The 19,505-nt window shown below is 29.0% G+C and overlaps 1 protein-coding gene across 1 annotated transcript; it reads right to left on the minus strand.

Moving 5' to 3' along the window:
• Positions 1-1,463: 1,463 nt before the first annotated feature.
• Positions 1,464-14,766, minus strand: LOC146529238 (circadian clock-controlled protein daywake-like). The gene is made up of 5 exons (XM_085201852.1): positions 14,533-14,766; positions 5,965-6,184; positions 3,695-3,825; positions 2,846-3,001; positions 1,464-1,672 (listed from the first exon to the last, which is right to left on the minus strand). Exons 1-5 carry the CDS (start codon positions 14,606-14,608, stop codon positions 1,509-1,511), a joined length of 747 nt encoding a protein of 248 aa, XP_085057978.1. The 5' UTR covers positions 14,609-14,766; the 3' UTR covers positions 1,464-1,508.
• Positions 14,767-19,505: the final 4,739 nt, after the last annotated feature.

Here is a 19,505-nt window from a genome sequence, read left to right on the forward strand (position 1 = left end):
TCTTAAATAAAATATAATTGATTAAGAAATATTTTTCAGTGGATTTTAGCCCGCAAAAGTCGTATTTGTAGTGTAGTTCGCCACAAAATTATATTTTTTTTAGTCACAGTGAGTGACCCTACAGGAAAACAGTATTGTAGTGCATGCATGCAGTGGTTTAAAATTAAAAATTCAAGATTCAAATCATATTTTTAGTTTCACAGATTATCATGCATAATATATCAAGGTAAAAATAGAAAACTTAGCGTACTGACACTCCGTTCTTCGTTTTTCGCTCGACTTCGAGACAATTATATTGTCAATAAATAACTTTTAGATTGATTCTAAATGAATCAGTTGAATGATTTATACATAAATAAACGATCATTATTTCGTACATTTTTTCCCATTCGTTAAAAAAATGAAGTCTCAATTAACTAGCAATAACATCTTTATAAGTTTTATTCGCAATTTCTGTTAAATTGGCGACGACTTGGGAAAGGCGTGTCTAGATCTTGTCTAACTGAAACTAATGATTGTACAAATAAGATGAATTGCTGTGTGTGGAACTGTAATAAAAAGTGCACGTTGACGGTAATTTTGCTGAAATATATATATTGAAATATTTTCTTGAAATATTTATTGTCTTTTATAATACGAACATATTAATAAGTGTCTACTTATTTTTGTTCTCGTAAAAACTTTGCTTACTTTCAAAATAATTCTTAAAGTTTGAAGAATTTACGTATTTTTTTTGGTTTTAAGAACAAATTACTTTAAAACTTCGAACTCCCAATTATTTTATTATCACTAACAAACACAATAAATAAAATAAAACAATTTTTTCGATAATGTCCACTTATTTTTGTCGTAGACCGTACATACTCGTATGTTCGCATCCACAATTTCAACATTTAAACAGAATCTTTTAAAGATTCCGTGCAAGTAATTTATAACGCTAACCGGCCTACATTACCTGTTTAGTAAACAAAGTTGGTAGCATCAAGGTTCTGATTACGGCAATAGTATCCTTTCCTTTTATAATTAGAACTATCCGTCAGTGTTATAATTTAGAAATATTTGTGAGTGGAACAATAATTAAGGTTATAAGGATGGCCTCTTGTTATTTACGTACCTAGTTAATATTTTTCTGGTTTCGAAAAGAAACCAGGTAATAAAAAAGGTCTCTAATTAAATCATCAATTACATTTTAGATCTGGGCTTGGTGCCCAGATTCCGTCTGCGTTAGATAATGGGTTCCCATTAAAACACTCCTGTCCCCAATTTCCGCCTAATTCTTTAGGCATTGCGTGTTGTCGTTACCAAAGCGAGGAAATAAAAATATATTTTATTTATTTATACAACATCTCGTGTTTACATTGGCACGCTTGTGCCCCTATGCCACGACTACCTCTTAGAAATCTTGATAATTGCATATAAATGAGGTTGTTTAAATATTTCAAGATCATTAATAAAACATAGACTGTACCACTTAAAACTAATTTAATAACATAATTTATATCACATTTTTACTGTGGTAGAGGAACATTTATGAGTTCTTCATAAGGAACTATGACAAAGAACTTCTCAACTGTCCTAAGTGCTAATTCTACTGCATAATCCACAATGGGTTTACCAAATTCTTCTGCCACCGTTTTCCAATTTTCATTAAGGAATTTTAACACGGTTTCACCTGAAAATATTAAATAAAATTAAAGTTTACTATAGTAATTTCAAATTAAATTCTCTAACGTGGATGGGATTGAGATGAGCTGACATTATTGGATCGAAATCCACTCTAGGAAGGTATCTTACAAAATATTTTTATTTTCTCTGTATTTTGTTTTCTATTGAAAACGTCTCTTTTTGTGTTATTACTATAGATATATCTTCCGTATTTTTTGCTAGCTTCATCTGATTAATTAAATAATTTAATTTCGATAGTAACGAATACTGTTTTTAAATTTTTTTTTCATAAAAAAATTATAATACATTTTAGGATAAAAGATGATCGAACCTACGAGAATGATTTAGATTTATATATATATATCTACTCCACAATACGTGCAAGGTGAAAAACAAATATTTAAAAAAATACATATTAATAGTTCACGTTAACATCATAATTAAGAGGTCACAGTATTGTCAATGTCTCGTTGACTATTTCATCACAACTAATAAAACTCTTGCGTAAACATCTAGAACCTACCGTTTACCGTTACATTTTGGTACTCAATAAAATACTAATGAAATTCGTAGTCGGCGTACTGAAACTCGACTTATTGTCAGACTCGACTTTTTCGTCCTGAGACCTTCAGTGAAAACGATATATGTACAGTCCCTCCACCTTCTTCCCCTTTTATGATGGATTAATTTGGTGTACAGGAACTAGAAGATGAACCACGTAAGTCTATTGTATGTGATGTTTGCTGTCTGCGTGGTGCGTCTGATGTGGGTTGTGGTGTGATGGGTGTATTGTTCACAGACAGTGTCTCCCTATACCTTATTTAGAATAGTACTTATGTAAAAAGCTGCTTGTTTTAGAGGATTTTAATATCTATTACCTATATGTATATTAAATCAAATTGAAGCAAATCAATCATCATCATCTTGTATCCCACTCACAGCAGGGTGGGTAGTGGGAGGGAGAATTTGAAGGCATTGCGTGTTGAGTGGTGGAACTCAACGCCGTGCTTTGCTCTGACACCAACGAAGAAATGATAAATTTAGATAAATATTTCATTTCCTCGAGTGGGGATTGAACCCATAATCAGTCGATTTTATTTACCTGATGTGTACTTTTAACGTAGTGTTCACTTTTACAGAAAAAAAATAACGTAAATATCGTATAAAATTGTTTACTTACTTAATTCTTTGCTTTCTTTAAAAAGATTTTGAAGGTCAAATACGACGCGGTCGCCGTAGTCGAAAGAGTATTTATAGTTCTTGATGCCGAAGTGGTTCATACCCTTGTCGTCTTTCGTATACTTCGTGTTGATGTCAAGTTTCATTCTGAGGTTGGCTAAATTAGAAATGAAAATCTTAAATTATAACTTTCTTAAATTATAACCAAATGAGACGAGAGGACATGATGGGGCATTAAAATTACCATGTAATTTATTATTTTTATATAAGAAAATAGTGATGAAATCACTTCTAATTATACCTATATAGATTTTTTTTTAATATGAATATGAATAATATAAACAAACACTGCTCCCAAGTGTATCAGTTGACATCTTAACCATAGATATTAATCAATTATGAGAATATTCATTATATTGTTTTTCTAATCTGTTTCAAGAAATAATTTACAGAAAACTGATGACCACAAAACATGCCAGTACTAATAGAAACTTTTGAACTCTCCGTGGCTTTAATATTGGACTTGAATTTCATAACATCAAAAACTAGCAATAAATTTTATACCGAGTGTTCTTGAATCTCAGCAAATTAATTAAACCTGAACTCTTAGTAAAAATATTCTACTAGATTCAATCCTGTTTAAATTTGTTATTTGGTTTTACATATGACTAGTATTCCCCGCCGATTTCGTCTGTTATAGACTGTATTTATATAAAATGCATATATTGTATGTATAAAATTTTCTCTTAAATTGCTATTTTATAGTAAAAACTTTATTAAAATCCGTCGAGTAGTTTTTTGTATTTGGATTATATTCTATGTGTATTTATATAATATAAATATTTCTGACTTAATTTGACTTTCGCATCTCCCTCGCCATTGATCGGGAACAGTAGAATTTTTCCAATTGCGTCGTATTGTCCTCGAATTGTTAAATTACAGTGAAACTCGAGGACAAAATGTCTTTTTTCCAATTCCGATCTAAAACAGATAAATAGAATTATAATAGAAAATTGTTTTTAATCTAATTGTAAGTAATGCTATTATTTTTTTATTTTTCAGTAACAGTAGTTACTTATGTCTCCACCGCAAAGATTGTTTATCAAGCCCGAAGTCAAAGAAATGGGGTCAGTTCGTTAAAGTTAACGAAATTAATTTGTATAGATCTTCCGAAGGCACTTATTATTTTGAAGTGTGGGGCAAAAAAAAAATTCATTTTCCATACATTAAGCGCAAAAAATGTTGTGAAGACTTGTTATCTATATTTTATGAATATTTGTTTTTTAATGTGGTTTGTAAATGAATTAAATTGAATGTAATATTTGTTAATAGATAGACAAAAATATGCTTTATGTTTTAGTGCTAATAAAAATATTCATAAATAATAATTAATTTTCCCGAGTGGGAATTGAACCTACAAACGTCCCAATTACAGCCACACGCTTGTACTACTGCGCCACGAAGGCTCTCTATATGACTAATAGTTACATCTAACACCATCTATACACATCGACGATTCGATTTGACTATTTCGTTTCAAGATTTATTTGTTAAGCGGCGGAGCTCAACGCTGTTATTTGTCTTATTAGAGCGAATATGAATATCATCGCGTATACAGTTAAACAGAGATGGAGAAAATTAAAATATATTTATAACTATGAAAATATTTTTTGGGTATTTTAATATCGTAATAGCATCATATTTGTTTTTGCAACTAAGAAATATTGTAATTCAAGGTTACTACTAGAACTGAAAAAAAAAGACTATTATAATATAAACTATGAATGAACCGAAAATTTATTGATACATTTTATTATATATTTATTTATTTTAATAAAGAAATATTACTTAAATTAAATATAGGAGTCAAATACTCGTAGATCTTTATCCTAAAAGATTCTGTAAAAGGTAGACATTAATTAAAATAACCTACAATGTGTTCAAAGGGATCATTTATCTACGTAAAGTGTCACGTGGTTACATCTTGAGAGAATTCAGTAATTAAATGTAGAAACAAAATTTCTGACTTATTTACTTAGATTAGGAAAATGGGAAAGATCTACTTTTGAAATAAGTCGTTTTTATTTGTATTTAATGTAAAGTATTACGTAGAGATTGTAACAGGCAGAGAGTTTTGTCCTTTACTAATCTGGCGTTCAAATGTATTAACCAAAATTTGTTTATACGTCCACTCGCTGAAATAGTTTAAATAACATTTTTACTTGATTGACGACTAGAACTTATATAAAGCTATAAATTCCAGACAAGTTTCCATAACGGATATTGTTGCTTTTCTTGATTTTATTCTAATGTGACGGAAATTAAGGATCTAACTTCTAAGCCATATAGAAATATATTTAGAATCACAATTTAGTTTAGCACTTTAGTTTCTATAAAAACTTTAAACGTAGACTTTGTCTTCGTAAAGGTCTACATCAATAAAGCAGGAGTAGAAAGAAAGTATGAATCCCCCAACTTTAAAGTTTCTATATATTTATAATTTTTTAAGTTTCTATATATATATTTTTTTTGGTACATTCAAATTCTTATATGAAACTTCAATCCCTATAAGCAGGCTACAAATATAAATCTTATATTCTATTATTAAACTATATAAATTTATTTTTATTTCCCATATAAATGTTGCACGCTACAAAATGCGTGAAAGTAATCCATTTAATGATTCAATAAAAGATAGCGTGATGTACAAATGGTTGGAGAATTTAAAGATTGAGGTCTTCAGTAAGAAGTCAATCTCATTACACTTCGGTCTTTATTTAGGTCGCCTCAGAATATAGTTACTTTGTAGTATAAATTATTTTTATAAGTAGGCTACAAAGATTAAAATATCATCTTGGTATAAATATAAGATGCTATTATAGCGCAGTGCGATAGTGTCTGGCTGAGAACATAGTGGTTATTGGTTCGATCACTTTAGAGCTTTGAAATATTTTTATTTATTCCCTCTGATAAGATGAAACGCAGCGTTGAGTTGCGCCACTACCTCGGATGCAAGAACGTAGAAAATGAATCATCTTGGCACTAAATTCTTTCTGTCTACTCTTACAGGATAAAGCGTGAGGCTGGAAAAAATCCAAAAGAAAAAACAAATAAACTCACATAACGTTATCAACGATGCACTTCTTGAATCCCGTAACTTTTCCCTGGTAGAACGTGACTTTGAGTCCATTGAGAGGTATCGACAACTTTTCGATAACAAAAGGATCTAAAGTCGGCACGCCCAGGTTGGGGATGCCTTTCACAAACTCCGGTATAGCGTGTTGCGTGGATTTCACTAGGCATTCTCTTGTAGTTGCATTGCAGGGGTGGATCCAGTCCGCTGGAAAATATTATTATATTATTATTAATAATTAATATCATTTTTATTAGATAGGTCGCATAATTAAGTGAAACTATTAAATTATTGAAAAATACTTTAATAATCGTAGACATAAACAAATGTTTTCGCTTTTATTCTGAACTATATTATGTATGTCATAGTAATTAAAGAAACACGAAATTGCTTGGTTATGGAGGTTTTTTATATTTTTTACTAGATAGAATGTATGAAAATGGAGGACTACTTAGAATCTCATTTTATATTTACTACATTATAGAAGCCTCACGGTATAAAATTAGATCGGTCATCTAAAATGACATTAATTTAATCAATTCCATTAAATCGTCAGCATTTATTTACATAAATCGAGGACAAACAAGTAACATTTCGATATTGTACACAAAATTTTAATTGTTTTCATATTAAACTTTCAATAATATTTAGTGAGTAATGTGACCTTTTTCAAGATTAATATTAAAAAAATATTGGTCATATTGTATGAACTACATATATAAGTTAAGTACGATTACAAATAGTAAAAAAAAATAGAGAGTCCATCAAGTCAATATTTGAAGTATTGACTTAAAAAATTTTTTTTGTATATTTTACACTTTAAAACGTAAATAAAATTATGTAAATACAAAATATAAACGACCAAGTAGGTATATTGTTTAGCACTTATGTGCTAAAGCAATAAATTGAATCCCTTTTGTTTATTTATACCTATTACATAGTAAGGTAGGTAGGTACATAAAAAAAATATTATTTTAACTTTGTTTACATATATTTTTCTTAATAACGGCTTTTCTAAAACAATATAAAACACAGAATTCTTTAAAACGATTATTTAATTTCTATGTATTTAAATAAATGTATGTAAGTATGTTAATTGATTTCTTTAAAACGAAACAAATGTTTATAAATATCGACGGAAATTGAAAAATATGTGAATTCATATATAATTTTGTATTTTTCATTTTCAAAAATAGTTTTATATAATTTTAATTAATATTTTAATTATAATATCCTTCCGAGCCACACTGTGCACGTTCATCGTGTATGAAAGTCTTACGAGAGCTTTCCACAACTGAAATACCCTATAATTGCATTTTGAATCCGTGTACCTCTAGCACCGTGCATTGCTTAAGAAAACGCTAATATTTTTGAAGGATAACAACTCTTACGACTAATACTTTTAAAACTTATTTTTGTTTATACATTTTTTTGTACTGTGAAACATATTTGCTGGATACTAGTACTGCATCTATAAAATGTATTGGTGCAACATTGAAGCTATAATATTGTATGTCAAAGGTGTGTTCTTCATTTTCCGTTATTATTAAAAAATAATTGCTTAGTTCATTAGTTTAATTAACTAAGTAATTTGAGGCCGCCGTGACGTAGGGGCACAAGTGTTCGACTATAAGCAAGAGTTGTGGATTTGATTCCTACTCGGGGAAATGAGATATTTAATTTGCATTCTGTCATCGCTCTGGTAATGAAAAAACTCGCAATCGCGGCGTTAATGCCCGTCACTAAACGCGCAATCGCAAGGTTTCGGATATTTGACAGAAAATGGTGAATCTGCTATATCTTGTATACAGTTTGGATTTTTAAAAATTTAATGATAAATAACAGAATTTATAAATTACCAACAAGTTTAAGAAGATTTTTTTATATATACAATTATTTTTAATTGAATTAACAAAGAGCCGAAGATAATTACATTACAACTTAATGGTCTGGTACTAGATAATACCACAGATTTTAGATTTCATGTTAAATTATTGTTTTTTGGAGTTCCGTATCTGAAAGGGTAAAACAGAATCCTTGTAGCATTATTTCGTTGTCCGTCTATCCGTCTGTCAAGCCCTATTTTCTCGAGATCGTGTAAGGTATCAAGCTTAATTTAATATAATTCTGAATTTATGTATTTTAGACAACGTAAAAGTTAACGGTCCCTTGGAGCATATCAAACTTCTAAGACAAAGAAATCCAAAAATATTGACATTTATGCATGTTTTTTGCCGCATTTTTGTATGGAGTTCACCAATCATAATCTATAGGGTACCTACTTCTCGTCCACCTACAGCTATGAAATATGGCACGAAGTAAGAACTTACAATAAAAATAAAGGAAAAAATCCGGAAACTGCAAGTTTATTGATATATCATTGACAAAAACATATTCATGTTTATTATTAATTTCATACAAAATGAATGCATACGCTTACAACTCAAATCTGTCAACTTTTATAAATTGTATTTCCCATTGACCTATAGTCCTGAAATTGGTACGGAACCCTCAGTGAGCGAGTCCGTCTCGCATTTGACCGTTTTTTAAAATAGTTATGTGTTATTCACACTTCCATAACTAATTTCAATAAACCCGTAACCGTTAATATAAACAGACAACAGTTTGTAGGTGTTATTATGTTTCATCTTCACATAAGCTTGTGATAAGTCCACTTTGTGTTCCTATTGAAACTTATGAAAAACCCTTGAAACCTTAAAGAGCCTAGTTTCGGGATTTGAAATATGAATATACGCCTTTGGTTGGAATTTAGAATAAATAATTATTAACTACAGTTAAGTATGTTTTAAAGTCCGTAAAGAAAAAAAAAAATATTTAAAAATTATATTAATAATAAATAAGCAATTACTGGATGTAAGTAATTGTGTAAAAGTAAAAAAAAAATTTTTCCAATTATGTTTTCTTAAAAAAATACGTAATTGAAACTAAAAATAAACAACTATTCAATACGGAATTAACATATCATGGAATCGTGCTAAAAAATTCCATTATAAAGTCGTAAACTTTGGCATTTTTTTAAAAAAACATACATATTAACATTTGTTATTTTTTTATAAGAACAAAAGATGTTATAATGCCAACTGTGACATTTAATTTATTGAATTATTTTGTTGTTTCTATTTGACTGCCTGCATAAGGTGTAAACTTTAAAAAAATCAATGCTCACCTTCACTCGTGACTTTGTAGTCACAAGTCAAAACAAGGATAAGTAATTAAAAATATTATATTACTATAAATAAACATAAATTTATACAACATTTATTTTTAAATATAATAAATTAGCGCTTTATTTCTTACCTAATTTATATTAGGTAGAACACAATTGCAACTTTTTGCAATTATAAATTATAATATGCTTATAACTTATATCTTTTTGATTAAAATTAATATTTTATATCTAGTATGTTCTAGAATATTATTTTCAACTAATAGTTTGAGTTTCACGTTATATCCCATACACAACAGGCAGAGGGAACCTAGTGTTAAGGTACTCCGTTGCCTACTTTACGCCTTTAATTATGGCGGAAATCAACTACAGAAAAATGTAATATAAGAAAGATGAATAACATTTCGTTCATAAAAACAATAATTATATGGTACAGTATAGGGTAAAACCCGGATAGTTGCCTCGGACGGATACTTGTCTCAGTTTCAAATGCTCTATGTTAGACGTGTTGTCAGTGTTTCTTTTTGATCATAATAAGAAGCGTCCCCCGCGTAGGACTCGGTGCCGCATCAGCTGTCGAAGTAGGTGCACGAGTTTTGTCCGTGTGAGTAAAAATCTTCCGCGACGATGCTTTGACGAGCGTCAGAATTATATTGGCAAGTAATCTCCGTTAAATATAATTGTAACTATATTAATTGCGGTTTCAGAAAAATAATTATTTCTTTGATTGCATTAGAGTTTAAATTGCACTGTAATAAACGTTTTGTTGTTAAATATGCTTTATTTATTTTGTAAATAAAAAGGGCAAGTATCCGTATCAAAAAGGATAGTTGCCTTACTGTCTTTTGCGGATTGTTGCCCTGGGGCAACTATCCGTAACTACACATTTTAACGAGCAAACAGGTTTTTTTCTTAGTTATTTTTTTCATTTGGTTTTACCTTTTTTTCTTGGTGATATTTTTATTGGGCTTTACTATAGTTTATCTTAAATAAAATAAATTCTCAACAGCAAAATGCCTCGCAAGTATAAACGAAAGCCAGGTGTGGTACCGCGCCACATCAGCTGGACAGAAGATAGCTTATCACTTGCGTTCGAAGATCTATATAAAAAACAAAAAAGTATCAATGAAATATCCCGGATTTATGGCATATCCTCTCGAACCATAAGAAATTCAAAATAGCAATATCAATTAGCAAATTCAAAAAAATGAAATACCAACAAAGAAGTTAAAGTTGATAATTATTGTGTAGAATGTTTTGAAAATTATAATTTAACTAAATCAAAATCAGATTGGATACAATGTGAAATGTGTCGTATGTGGTTGCATGAAACTTGTACAATATTCAAAAACCATTGCATGAGATGTGGCAAATTGAAAACCTTGGCTTCTGGTAATAATCAATACTAATGCCAAAGTTATTCCCATAATTATTTTTAATATTTAAGATAAATATTAATATTGAATTATTTTTTTAAATTAAAAAATTACATGTTCAAATTTAAAATTTTAAAACCTTAGTACTTTTAAGTGTTGTTTGGGTAATAATTATAAAGGATCTCAGTAAGTAATTAGAACTGAATACTTATTTAATAGATGCTATGCTAAAGTTAATTCTTATTTTTATTGTTGTTCTACCTTTAAAATAAATAGTAATATTTAATTATTATTTTGGATACTTAATTACCATTTTGGAGTCTATTTTGTTGTAATTTTATAATTATATTGACTTTGATTAATACTTAATGAAAGATTGTATTAAATAACAAAAAGTGATTACTTAAATTAATATAAGTTCGTTTTTATTTGAAAAAAAAAAAATAGACAGGCAAGTATCCCCCGAACCATTTTTAACGTTAGGCTAGTATCCGCCATAGTAGGCAACTATCCCCTTTTTTAGAGGCCACATAAAACAGGCTGTACTCAAAATTAATGATATTTATATCTGAAAAAATTGGCTAAGTTAGAAGATTAATATACTATGTTTAAGAACACACATTGAATAGGTAATGTAGTGGTATACATTTCTAACAAAAGAGCTTTTTCAAAAAGTGTGGCAACTATCCGGGTTTTACCCTATAAATAAAGCAACCCGCGAATAGTTCTCTAGACTTCGTTTTATTTCAGTGGCTCTCACATCTTGTTGACCTCTCGCAGTTATCTTCACGTTGATAAAGCACAAACTACTAGCTAAGATGAAATCTTCAACATACATTCTAGCCACTATAACTTATTTTTCGCCTTGAACTTAATATTGTTATCGTATTGTTTTCGTGGAGGCCTATCTAAAAAATAATAACTGTTACTGTACTGGTATAATATTAGGTTATAGTAGGAAAACTGCGTATAATATAAATATAATGGAAAACAATTTTTTAATAGAAAACAATTAAAATAAAATTAATTTATAATTTGCTATAAACAGTATTAAATAATTTGATATTTATTTACTTTGTTACTTTGATTACGATTCCATAATAATCAATCTTTATCCTGTTTTATATCGATTAAACGTAATTACTATAAAGTAGTAATTTAGGTTCAGTCGTTATATCACAGTTATTCAATAAAAACTCTAATTAGCAATCTAGTAATATACAATATATATTTAAATAAAATTATTCTACAAGAAAACAACTAGAGACCTCTCCTGACCTAAAGGTAATATAATATTATTAATACGAGTACATATTAGCACATAGATCCTAAAGCATTTGTTAGGAGATTAATTAATGATTTTATCTATTTATAATAAAGTTTTTAGTTAAGTTCTTTAGAATTTACACTTGTTATCTTAATAAATGCAAGTCGTGCATTATGACTTAAGGCCAGTAGTGGCATAAAGGGTATAAATATGTAAATGTAAACGCAAAGGGTTTTGACGTCGATTCCCACCAGATAAAAAAAAAACAATTTTATTGCTCCTCCTCCTAATGCCTCCAGAATTTAGAGGAAAATGGGGAGCGGAGTGTCTTAGCACTAGGCTTCCCGTACCTACCCTGTTATATACCCTGTATAAGCTAATTATTTTGTTGGCATTCATTCAGGAGGAACCTTGTAATTAAAACTAAATTACGGTTTACCATGCTGTCAAAAGTGATACTACCAGTACCTTGAACAATATGCCTTATAACAATTATACAATTATATTTTTTGTATTAGTAAAGACCATGAACCAACAAAGGGCAGAAAATAATGATATTTTAAAACTACTAATTATTTATCATCATCAATCATTAATGTACATACTTCCTATTATATAGATATCCTTATTTTTTTATATATTAATGAACGAAGAATGGGAACCTAGTGCTAAGACACTCTGTTTTCAATTTGCATTAATGGGATATTGTACTTTAATTGGTAGAGCTCAATAACGCTTTCTCCGTACCTCAAAAGAAAACAACGGAAGCGTTAAATGAAATCTACGGTCCTTTGGAAGGAAGGATATATGCGTTTATGCTTCATTTTTTTGTATGAAATTTGCCACGTAAGCAAAACCTTTAAAACGTTGTTTGCACGCTTGCCAAGCCTGGGTAAGCGTCTACCAATACAAACGTGTGAATTGGGAATATGCAATGCTAAGCATAGCATAGCTTGTGACAACTTACGAGGGCTTGCGCCAAACCAAACCTTTGGAGATCGATCAAAGGGAGTTTGCGGCAAGCGCTTTTGTCCAGGTGTCCAGGCGTTGGTGCGTATTTGGTCTAGTGCCTGGTCATTCACAAATTCGTGCTGAAAGGATATGTTTTACTGTGCAATATAATAATAATAATTTTAAAGCATATAAATAAAAATAGTATAGAATTAATCGATCTCGTCTCACCTCCTGTCTTCACTGTGAAGGCAGTGTAGGTACATTTTAATATTTTTTGTTGATAATTTTATATGTCAACTAATTTACATATATTCTGTAGTAGGTATCTCTAAAAATATCTTAGATACATTAAAATGTGTATTAATAATATTTCTTATTTTTAATTTGAAATAGAAGTTTTGTAATATGAATATTTTTTTTATTTAGTTGTAATATTTTGAAAATATTTTGACATATAACTTTTAAATTATATATTTTGACATATAACTTTTATATTATATATTTTGACATATTATTCGTGCTCAATTAGAATAATTGTTCTAAGTCATAAAATTTACATTTAAAAAAAACCTAAGAAGTTCAGTTGGGACGTCCTTGGAGGCACACAATGGTTGCATTATAATTTGAAAGAATTTTTAAATGAAAAATAATTTGCTTTAATTGTTGCGTAGTAGGTACTTATATTATATTAATTAGCCATAAAAAAAATCTTTAATTATAATAAACTGAATTTTCGATGGGTTTATATAGTTTTTCCGTCAACTTTTCAAAATATTGGTATAGCAGAACTTATCGCCACGCTATTTGTCTTGTACACATGAAATATCTAAGGAAATGAAGATATTTGTTTTGCGAATGGGATTTGTATCTACAACCGCCACGCAGACGCTGGAAGACGCTGTGTTGTTGCCCCATGACGGTATGCTCATACTTTGAAATTACATAGTATTATCTCATATGTACTTTAACGCCGCAAATTCTTCACGAGTCTTCACGGTACAATAATATCGAATATTACGAAATATTAAAGGTCAAAGACAGATTCATTATTACCTTCTTTTATGATTCACTAGCGACCCAAAGCCTCTTATTTACTGTGAGATTACAGCCAAATTATACAAAATCTATACGTAAATTTTAACATATGCCTTAGTCTGATATATGTATTAAGGTATATTATTGTACTTTCATCTAAATTAGTTCATTACATTTCGCTTGAAGCTCGAATAAGCATGATGAGGATGCTCACAGATTTTCACATTTATAATACTTATATATCCCAATAGGGTTAGTGACGAAAACACGTTTCTTTATTTATACAACTTTAGTAAAAATATTATCAACTTAAAAATTCTGAATTATTCGATGTTCAGTCGGGGAAATTATTATTTTCGTTTTCTGGCTCGAGACAGAAAAAGCCTTTGAGCTCCGCCACTCAATCAAATCAAAATCAAATCAATTCTGGCTACAAGCAAATATATATTATAGTATAAGTATTTCAAGTATTTCATTTATATTTTTTTCAATTTTCTTTACTTTCTTGTAATTAAAATATTAATTTCTATATTCCAGTTCCTTTTAAACATTTTTTTATGACCAATTATTTTTCCCTTAAATAATTTAATTTAGAAAATTATAATTATTACAATATATATTATATACCTATAATGTATACATTAATAAATAATTCATATCCATATTTCTATAATTTACAAAAAAAATAACTAAAAAAATAATAAAAGAAAATTAAATATAAACAAAAACTACTTACGGGCTAACTTTGCGTATCCCACACCGCAGAAGCAGCTAACAACACAAAAGGCGATGGAAACAACTCGCAAAATCATTATTTTAATATATTTTTGATATATTAATAATTAAATTGATTTTACAGTGGAATTACCTCTGCACCGGCCGCGGAGCAAATAACTACTATATATCGTCTAACTGATAGATATTAAGCCTTCAATTTGGCATTGTACGGGACCGGTTGTACGTAGGACCTTAACTTAGCTTCTCACGATATATTAATTTTCGCTTCTTAATAAGTACACAGGTGGCTACAAAAAATGCAATGCTCATATATTTTTTGTCTACAGTACTTTAGTTATTAGCGGAAGTATTATTATTATAATAATAAATGTAAAAAATATTATTTTGTGAAAATTTAAGACAAAAGGAAATATGCTTGCAATTCGTTGTTGAATATATTTTAATATAAAAATAATGTTTTTTGCACGTTTGTTTAATAAATATTGTTATTTATATTCGAACTGTTCAATCACGATAAAATTTTGATTCGGTATCGGTACGGTGAATGGAATAAAAATATTTTTAAGTAACATGAAAATGAACTCCCGCAATATATTTATTTATTGTATTCTTTAAACCTCTATATTTTTATTTTATATCATTTTAAATAAATTTTTAACGTTTTTCCGCACTTCGCGCCAATTTATATAATAATATGCGACCCTTTTATAGATTATTTTTTTTATCGTCACGCTGTATCATTAGTGTTAAGACATTTCGTTCCCATCAAGACACTTCCGTTCCCCACTTTCCACCAAATTCTGGAGGCATAGCGTGGTGGTTGAGTGGCCGAATTTAACGCCGCGCTTTGCCTCGTTAGTAGAGCGAGGAAATGTCACATCACAACCCCGCGTTTGCTGAAAAAATATTTTCTTAAATAGTAAAGTAGAATTTAATGCAGCAAATTTATTAAAATATAATAATGGCTTTAAAATGAATTACTTATTTATGTCGAGAAATAACAAATGTAGGGGAGAGCGGGGCTAAAAGTTACCGAGGTAAGTTGTTCCGATGGAAATAATTTCGCGGAGAAAAGTGATAGGAATATTTAGTAAACATATAGTGAAATGCAATGTGATAGCGCACCCATGGCCAGCATATTGAACAATCCAGTGGCACCCGAAACCAATGGAATAGCACACGGGTGTCGTTGGTGCACGATTGTAAATATTTTTGCATTTCATATTTTGGGTCTATCTCACAAATTTTAACGATTAGCCTCGAGTATGTTAGTGTTTTTTTAACATTATATTACCTACTATTTCGGAACACTATTTGTAAATTATTTATGTTTTCTATATCTTATTTATATTTCATTTTTTTTTAACACGTGTTTTTGGGGCTAGATGTACCCTTTGTTTGGGGCATGTTGTGACCTATTGTTGTGACGAAAAACTTTCGCCAATTCATTTGTACCAATAATGGGATGTAAATATTGTAATTTTTCATACTAAAAATATTGCAATTTAGTAACATGCGGACTTATGCTCGGAAATCAACTCGAGGTTATGTGTCATATGAGTTGATGCAAAAAGCAGCGGATGTAGTTTTCAAAGATTGCAGGAATAAGATAAAAACTGTTACCAAAGAATTACATATACATATTAAGTGCGAAAACCTAAAGGTATAAATTTTTTGTTTATTATTTTGGTTTAACAAAATCAAAATAAGTTTTATTTTATGTAAAATTATCTTTTACTTTTTACTTCCGTTGTTTTTCGGCTCGGTTTTTTTTTGTTCAAAATTAATTCTTTCACGATTTTAAGTGATAAGTAACCTTAAAAGAATACTTCTTAAACGAGTGTTGGTTGTGGTGGTAGTGGTTGTTAACGAGTGGCATCTGTTGTGATATGTAAAATTTGACTCAATTAGGTATTATTTTTGTGGAAACTAACATTTTGGTATATTAACAAGAAAATACATAAAAAATATTCGGGCGAATTGGGAACCTCTCTTTTTTTGAAGTCGGTTGAAAATGAAAACTTCTTTTTTTAAGGTTGGTTGAAAAGAAATGCAACGATGGGGAATCTTACTTCTGACAATAATTTTAACAAAGTTTTCCTTTGTAACTATTCCAGTATAAGTAATATTTACCAAAATAAAAACAAATTTTCTCAATTTTGACCGAATTTTATAATCAGAACCTAACCAAACTTTCATCAAACTATCCTTGAAGTGTATTCTTTCAAATAAGAAAAGAATCATTAGAATCGGTTGGCGTGATATTGAGTTATTCGTCATTTTGTCGCACACGTACCAATACAAATTTAATACTTATGTGATTTTCTCATAGATACCATTGTCAAAAATAGACCAAAAAAAAATTGCTTCCCACATGGGAAGTACTACCTTTCAAATAAAAAAAAAACATCAAAATCGGTTCACCTAATCAAAAGTTATGAAGTAACATACATAAAAAAAAGAAACAGTCAAATTGATAATCTTCTTTTCTTACAGAAGTCGGTTAAAAAAGATTTGTTTTTAAGCCTGGTAATTATTATGATACTGTTGATTATTCCTTAAACAAACAGGCTTTGTTCTATTATTTATTGTTTTTTATTTTGCAAATAATAGCTTTAAAGATATGGTAACAATTTACCCCGGTCTGTTAACAACTTGCCCCAAGTCGGGGTAAGTTGTTACTTTCCGACTTCAGTCATAAAAAAATTCATAATAAAAAAGTCTTACAAAGAATACCCCAAATTACTGTTTTAATTGCAAGTCTAGATATGTAAGTTTAATTTGATTATATTGTATAAATACTAAAATCAAGTATTCGTAGCAATATTTGAGGTTAAAAAAAAATCGGAACTTTTGGCCCCGCTCTCCCCTAATCATTTTAATTAAAAATTGCAATTAGGTAGGTACTTGTTATAATTGCCTTTTAAAAAAATATTTAAACTTTAGTATTTAACTTATAATACGAAATTCAATATTTTTTTAAATATTTTGACTTTGAAGACTTCCGTGAATCTAACGAAGATATAATATGATTTTTTATAATTCTTTTAATTAAAGTAAATTAGTCTTACCTGCCAACACTGCTATATATGATTGGTTGTAATTAAAAAACTGAGCCATCCTATTTGAATAAAATGTAAATTACTAAAATATTTTGCAAAGTATAAATAGATAGCGACCAAAAATACTTTATTTTTTACAAATTTATTTGATACTATTAAATTACTATACAGTTATTAAATATTTTTTCTCATTCTTGTAAAAATATAATATTTATATGAATATATTATCCAAAATATACGCGATTAATCCGGTTAAAATAGTTTCATTTAATATGAATCATCGTCAAAATCAAAGAACTTATTATATAATATTTATATTTTTATCAAAATTAGTGGAAAAGGCATAAAAACTTCGTTGTAGTAGAAATACTATGGCAATGAATTAATTACGTTGCCTTGCTTTGTGCAGCGTTGACTTCCGCCACACGCAGTATCTTTAAGCTGAATCCGAGGAAGGGAGTGTCGAGTTACGGAGATATTTAAAGAAATTTGCCGTTGATTATAACTACGTAGTGATGTTATGAAAATTACATTCTTAATGTTAAGTAGTTACTAATATAGTTTGAAAGTTCTTAAGTACGTAAGTTCAATTCAATTTTATTTTTACGATGAACGATGAACCAATGATTTGGAATTTTCTGTAATTTCTATAAGAAATTAAATAATTAATACCTCATAGATTACGAACAACAAATATCAGTATACAGCATTACATATTTATACAACTTCTTATGGAACGTTATTATGAATATAACAATTATGATGGAGGTAAAAAATCTCAAATAGATATGCTGTTTTTTCTGCTAAGATTGATGATTGTTCTTTAAGTTATACTTAGCGTAGCCGAAACTAGTTTAAAACTAGATTATAATTTTATTTTAGATATGCGTCTTGAGTCAGTAACATAATTAAGTAGTTACTACATCTTGAAATATATATTTATTATTTTAATAACATTACTTATAATTATTCGAAGTTATAATTTATTTATATTCATTTATTCTGTATCAATTATATACTTTTCATATAATTGCAGGTATTCATGTAAAAAAAAAATTATTTATATTTGGGTTAATTGAAGAAATTTCCCGCGCATAACACCCTATCCTCCCTATATAGACAGAAGGAACCTAGAGTTGAGACACTCCCTTCCCTACTTTTAGCTGATTTTTTCAAAGCACTCATCCTGCGCTACGACGGCCTCTTATTATAAAAGAAAATGTTCACATATATATAATATATAATACTGTATGAACATGTGTGTGTACATACCCTAATAATAACTCATCAGCTTCCACCTGAACCGCAACATATCAACTAAACATTGGCACAATTAACCGACTAATGGGTCATTAAATATAGATATGAGGTAATTGATAAGCGATATCTTAATAGCAAAGTTCTGTAATCGATGTAAGAGTCTACTAATGTTAGGCGTCAATGTAATTATTAATAATTATTTATTTATTAGTATGTTAACATACATGTGCATATATATATATTGTATTTTGAAATATTTGAAATATTAGAAACATAGAAATATTTAAAAAAATCATACATTAAATTTTTTGGTGTTTTTTCATCCCTCTTTTCTTATACGGTTGTAATTAACTTTGTAGATTTCAAACATTAATTAATTTATTATTTATATAATATTTATAATAATAATTTTCAATAATCTACTATTATTAATTTAAATCATAGCTATGCCTAGAGATATATACAGTGATCTAGATAAAATACATTTACGTTGGTATACATTTTCAAGCTTTCAGATTTTAGACAATTTTTATCTAAAATTTAAAACTTTAGTAGAAACTAAATCAGTATGAGACGAAAATGCACTTCGAATTTATTTCACTGAATTTACATGCCGCACAGATTTATGTAGGGAAGAGATTATGTTTTT

This window comes from Heliconius melpomene, chromosome 18, assembly GCF_056956725.1.
Source record: "Heliconius melpomene rosina isolate 202511_hmr_F chromosome 18, ASM5695672v1, whole genome shotgun sequence".
Taxonomy (NCBI): domain Eukaryota; kingdom Metazoa; phylum Arthropoda; class Insecta; order Lepidoptera; family Nymphalidae; genus Heliconius; species Heliconius melpomene.

Coding starts and splice junctions, on each gene's coding strand:
- LOC146529238 (XM_085201852.1), bottom strand. CDS start 14,608: ATGATTTTGCGAGTTGTTTCCATCGCCTTTTGTGTTGTTAGCTGCTTC. Junction 6,185..14,532: donor GGGATACGCAAAGTTAGCCC/GTAAGTAGTTTT, acceptor AATATTTTCCAG/CGGACTGGATCCACCCCTGC. Junction 3,002..3,694: donor AGATGCGAAAGTCAAATTAA/GTCAGAAATATT, acceptor TTTCTAATTTAG/CCAACCTCAGAATGAAACTT.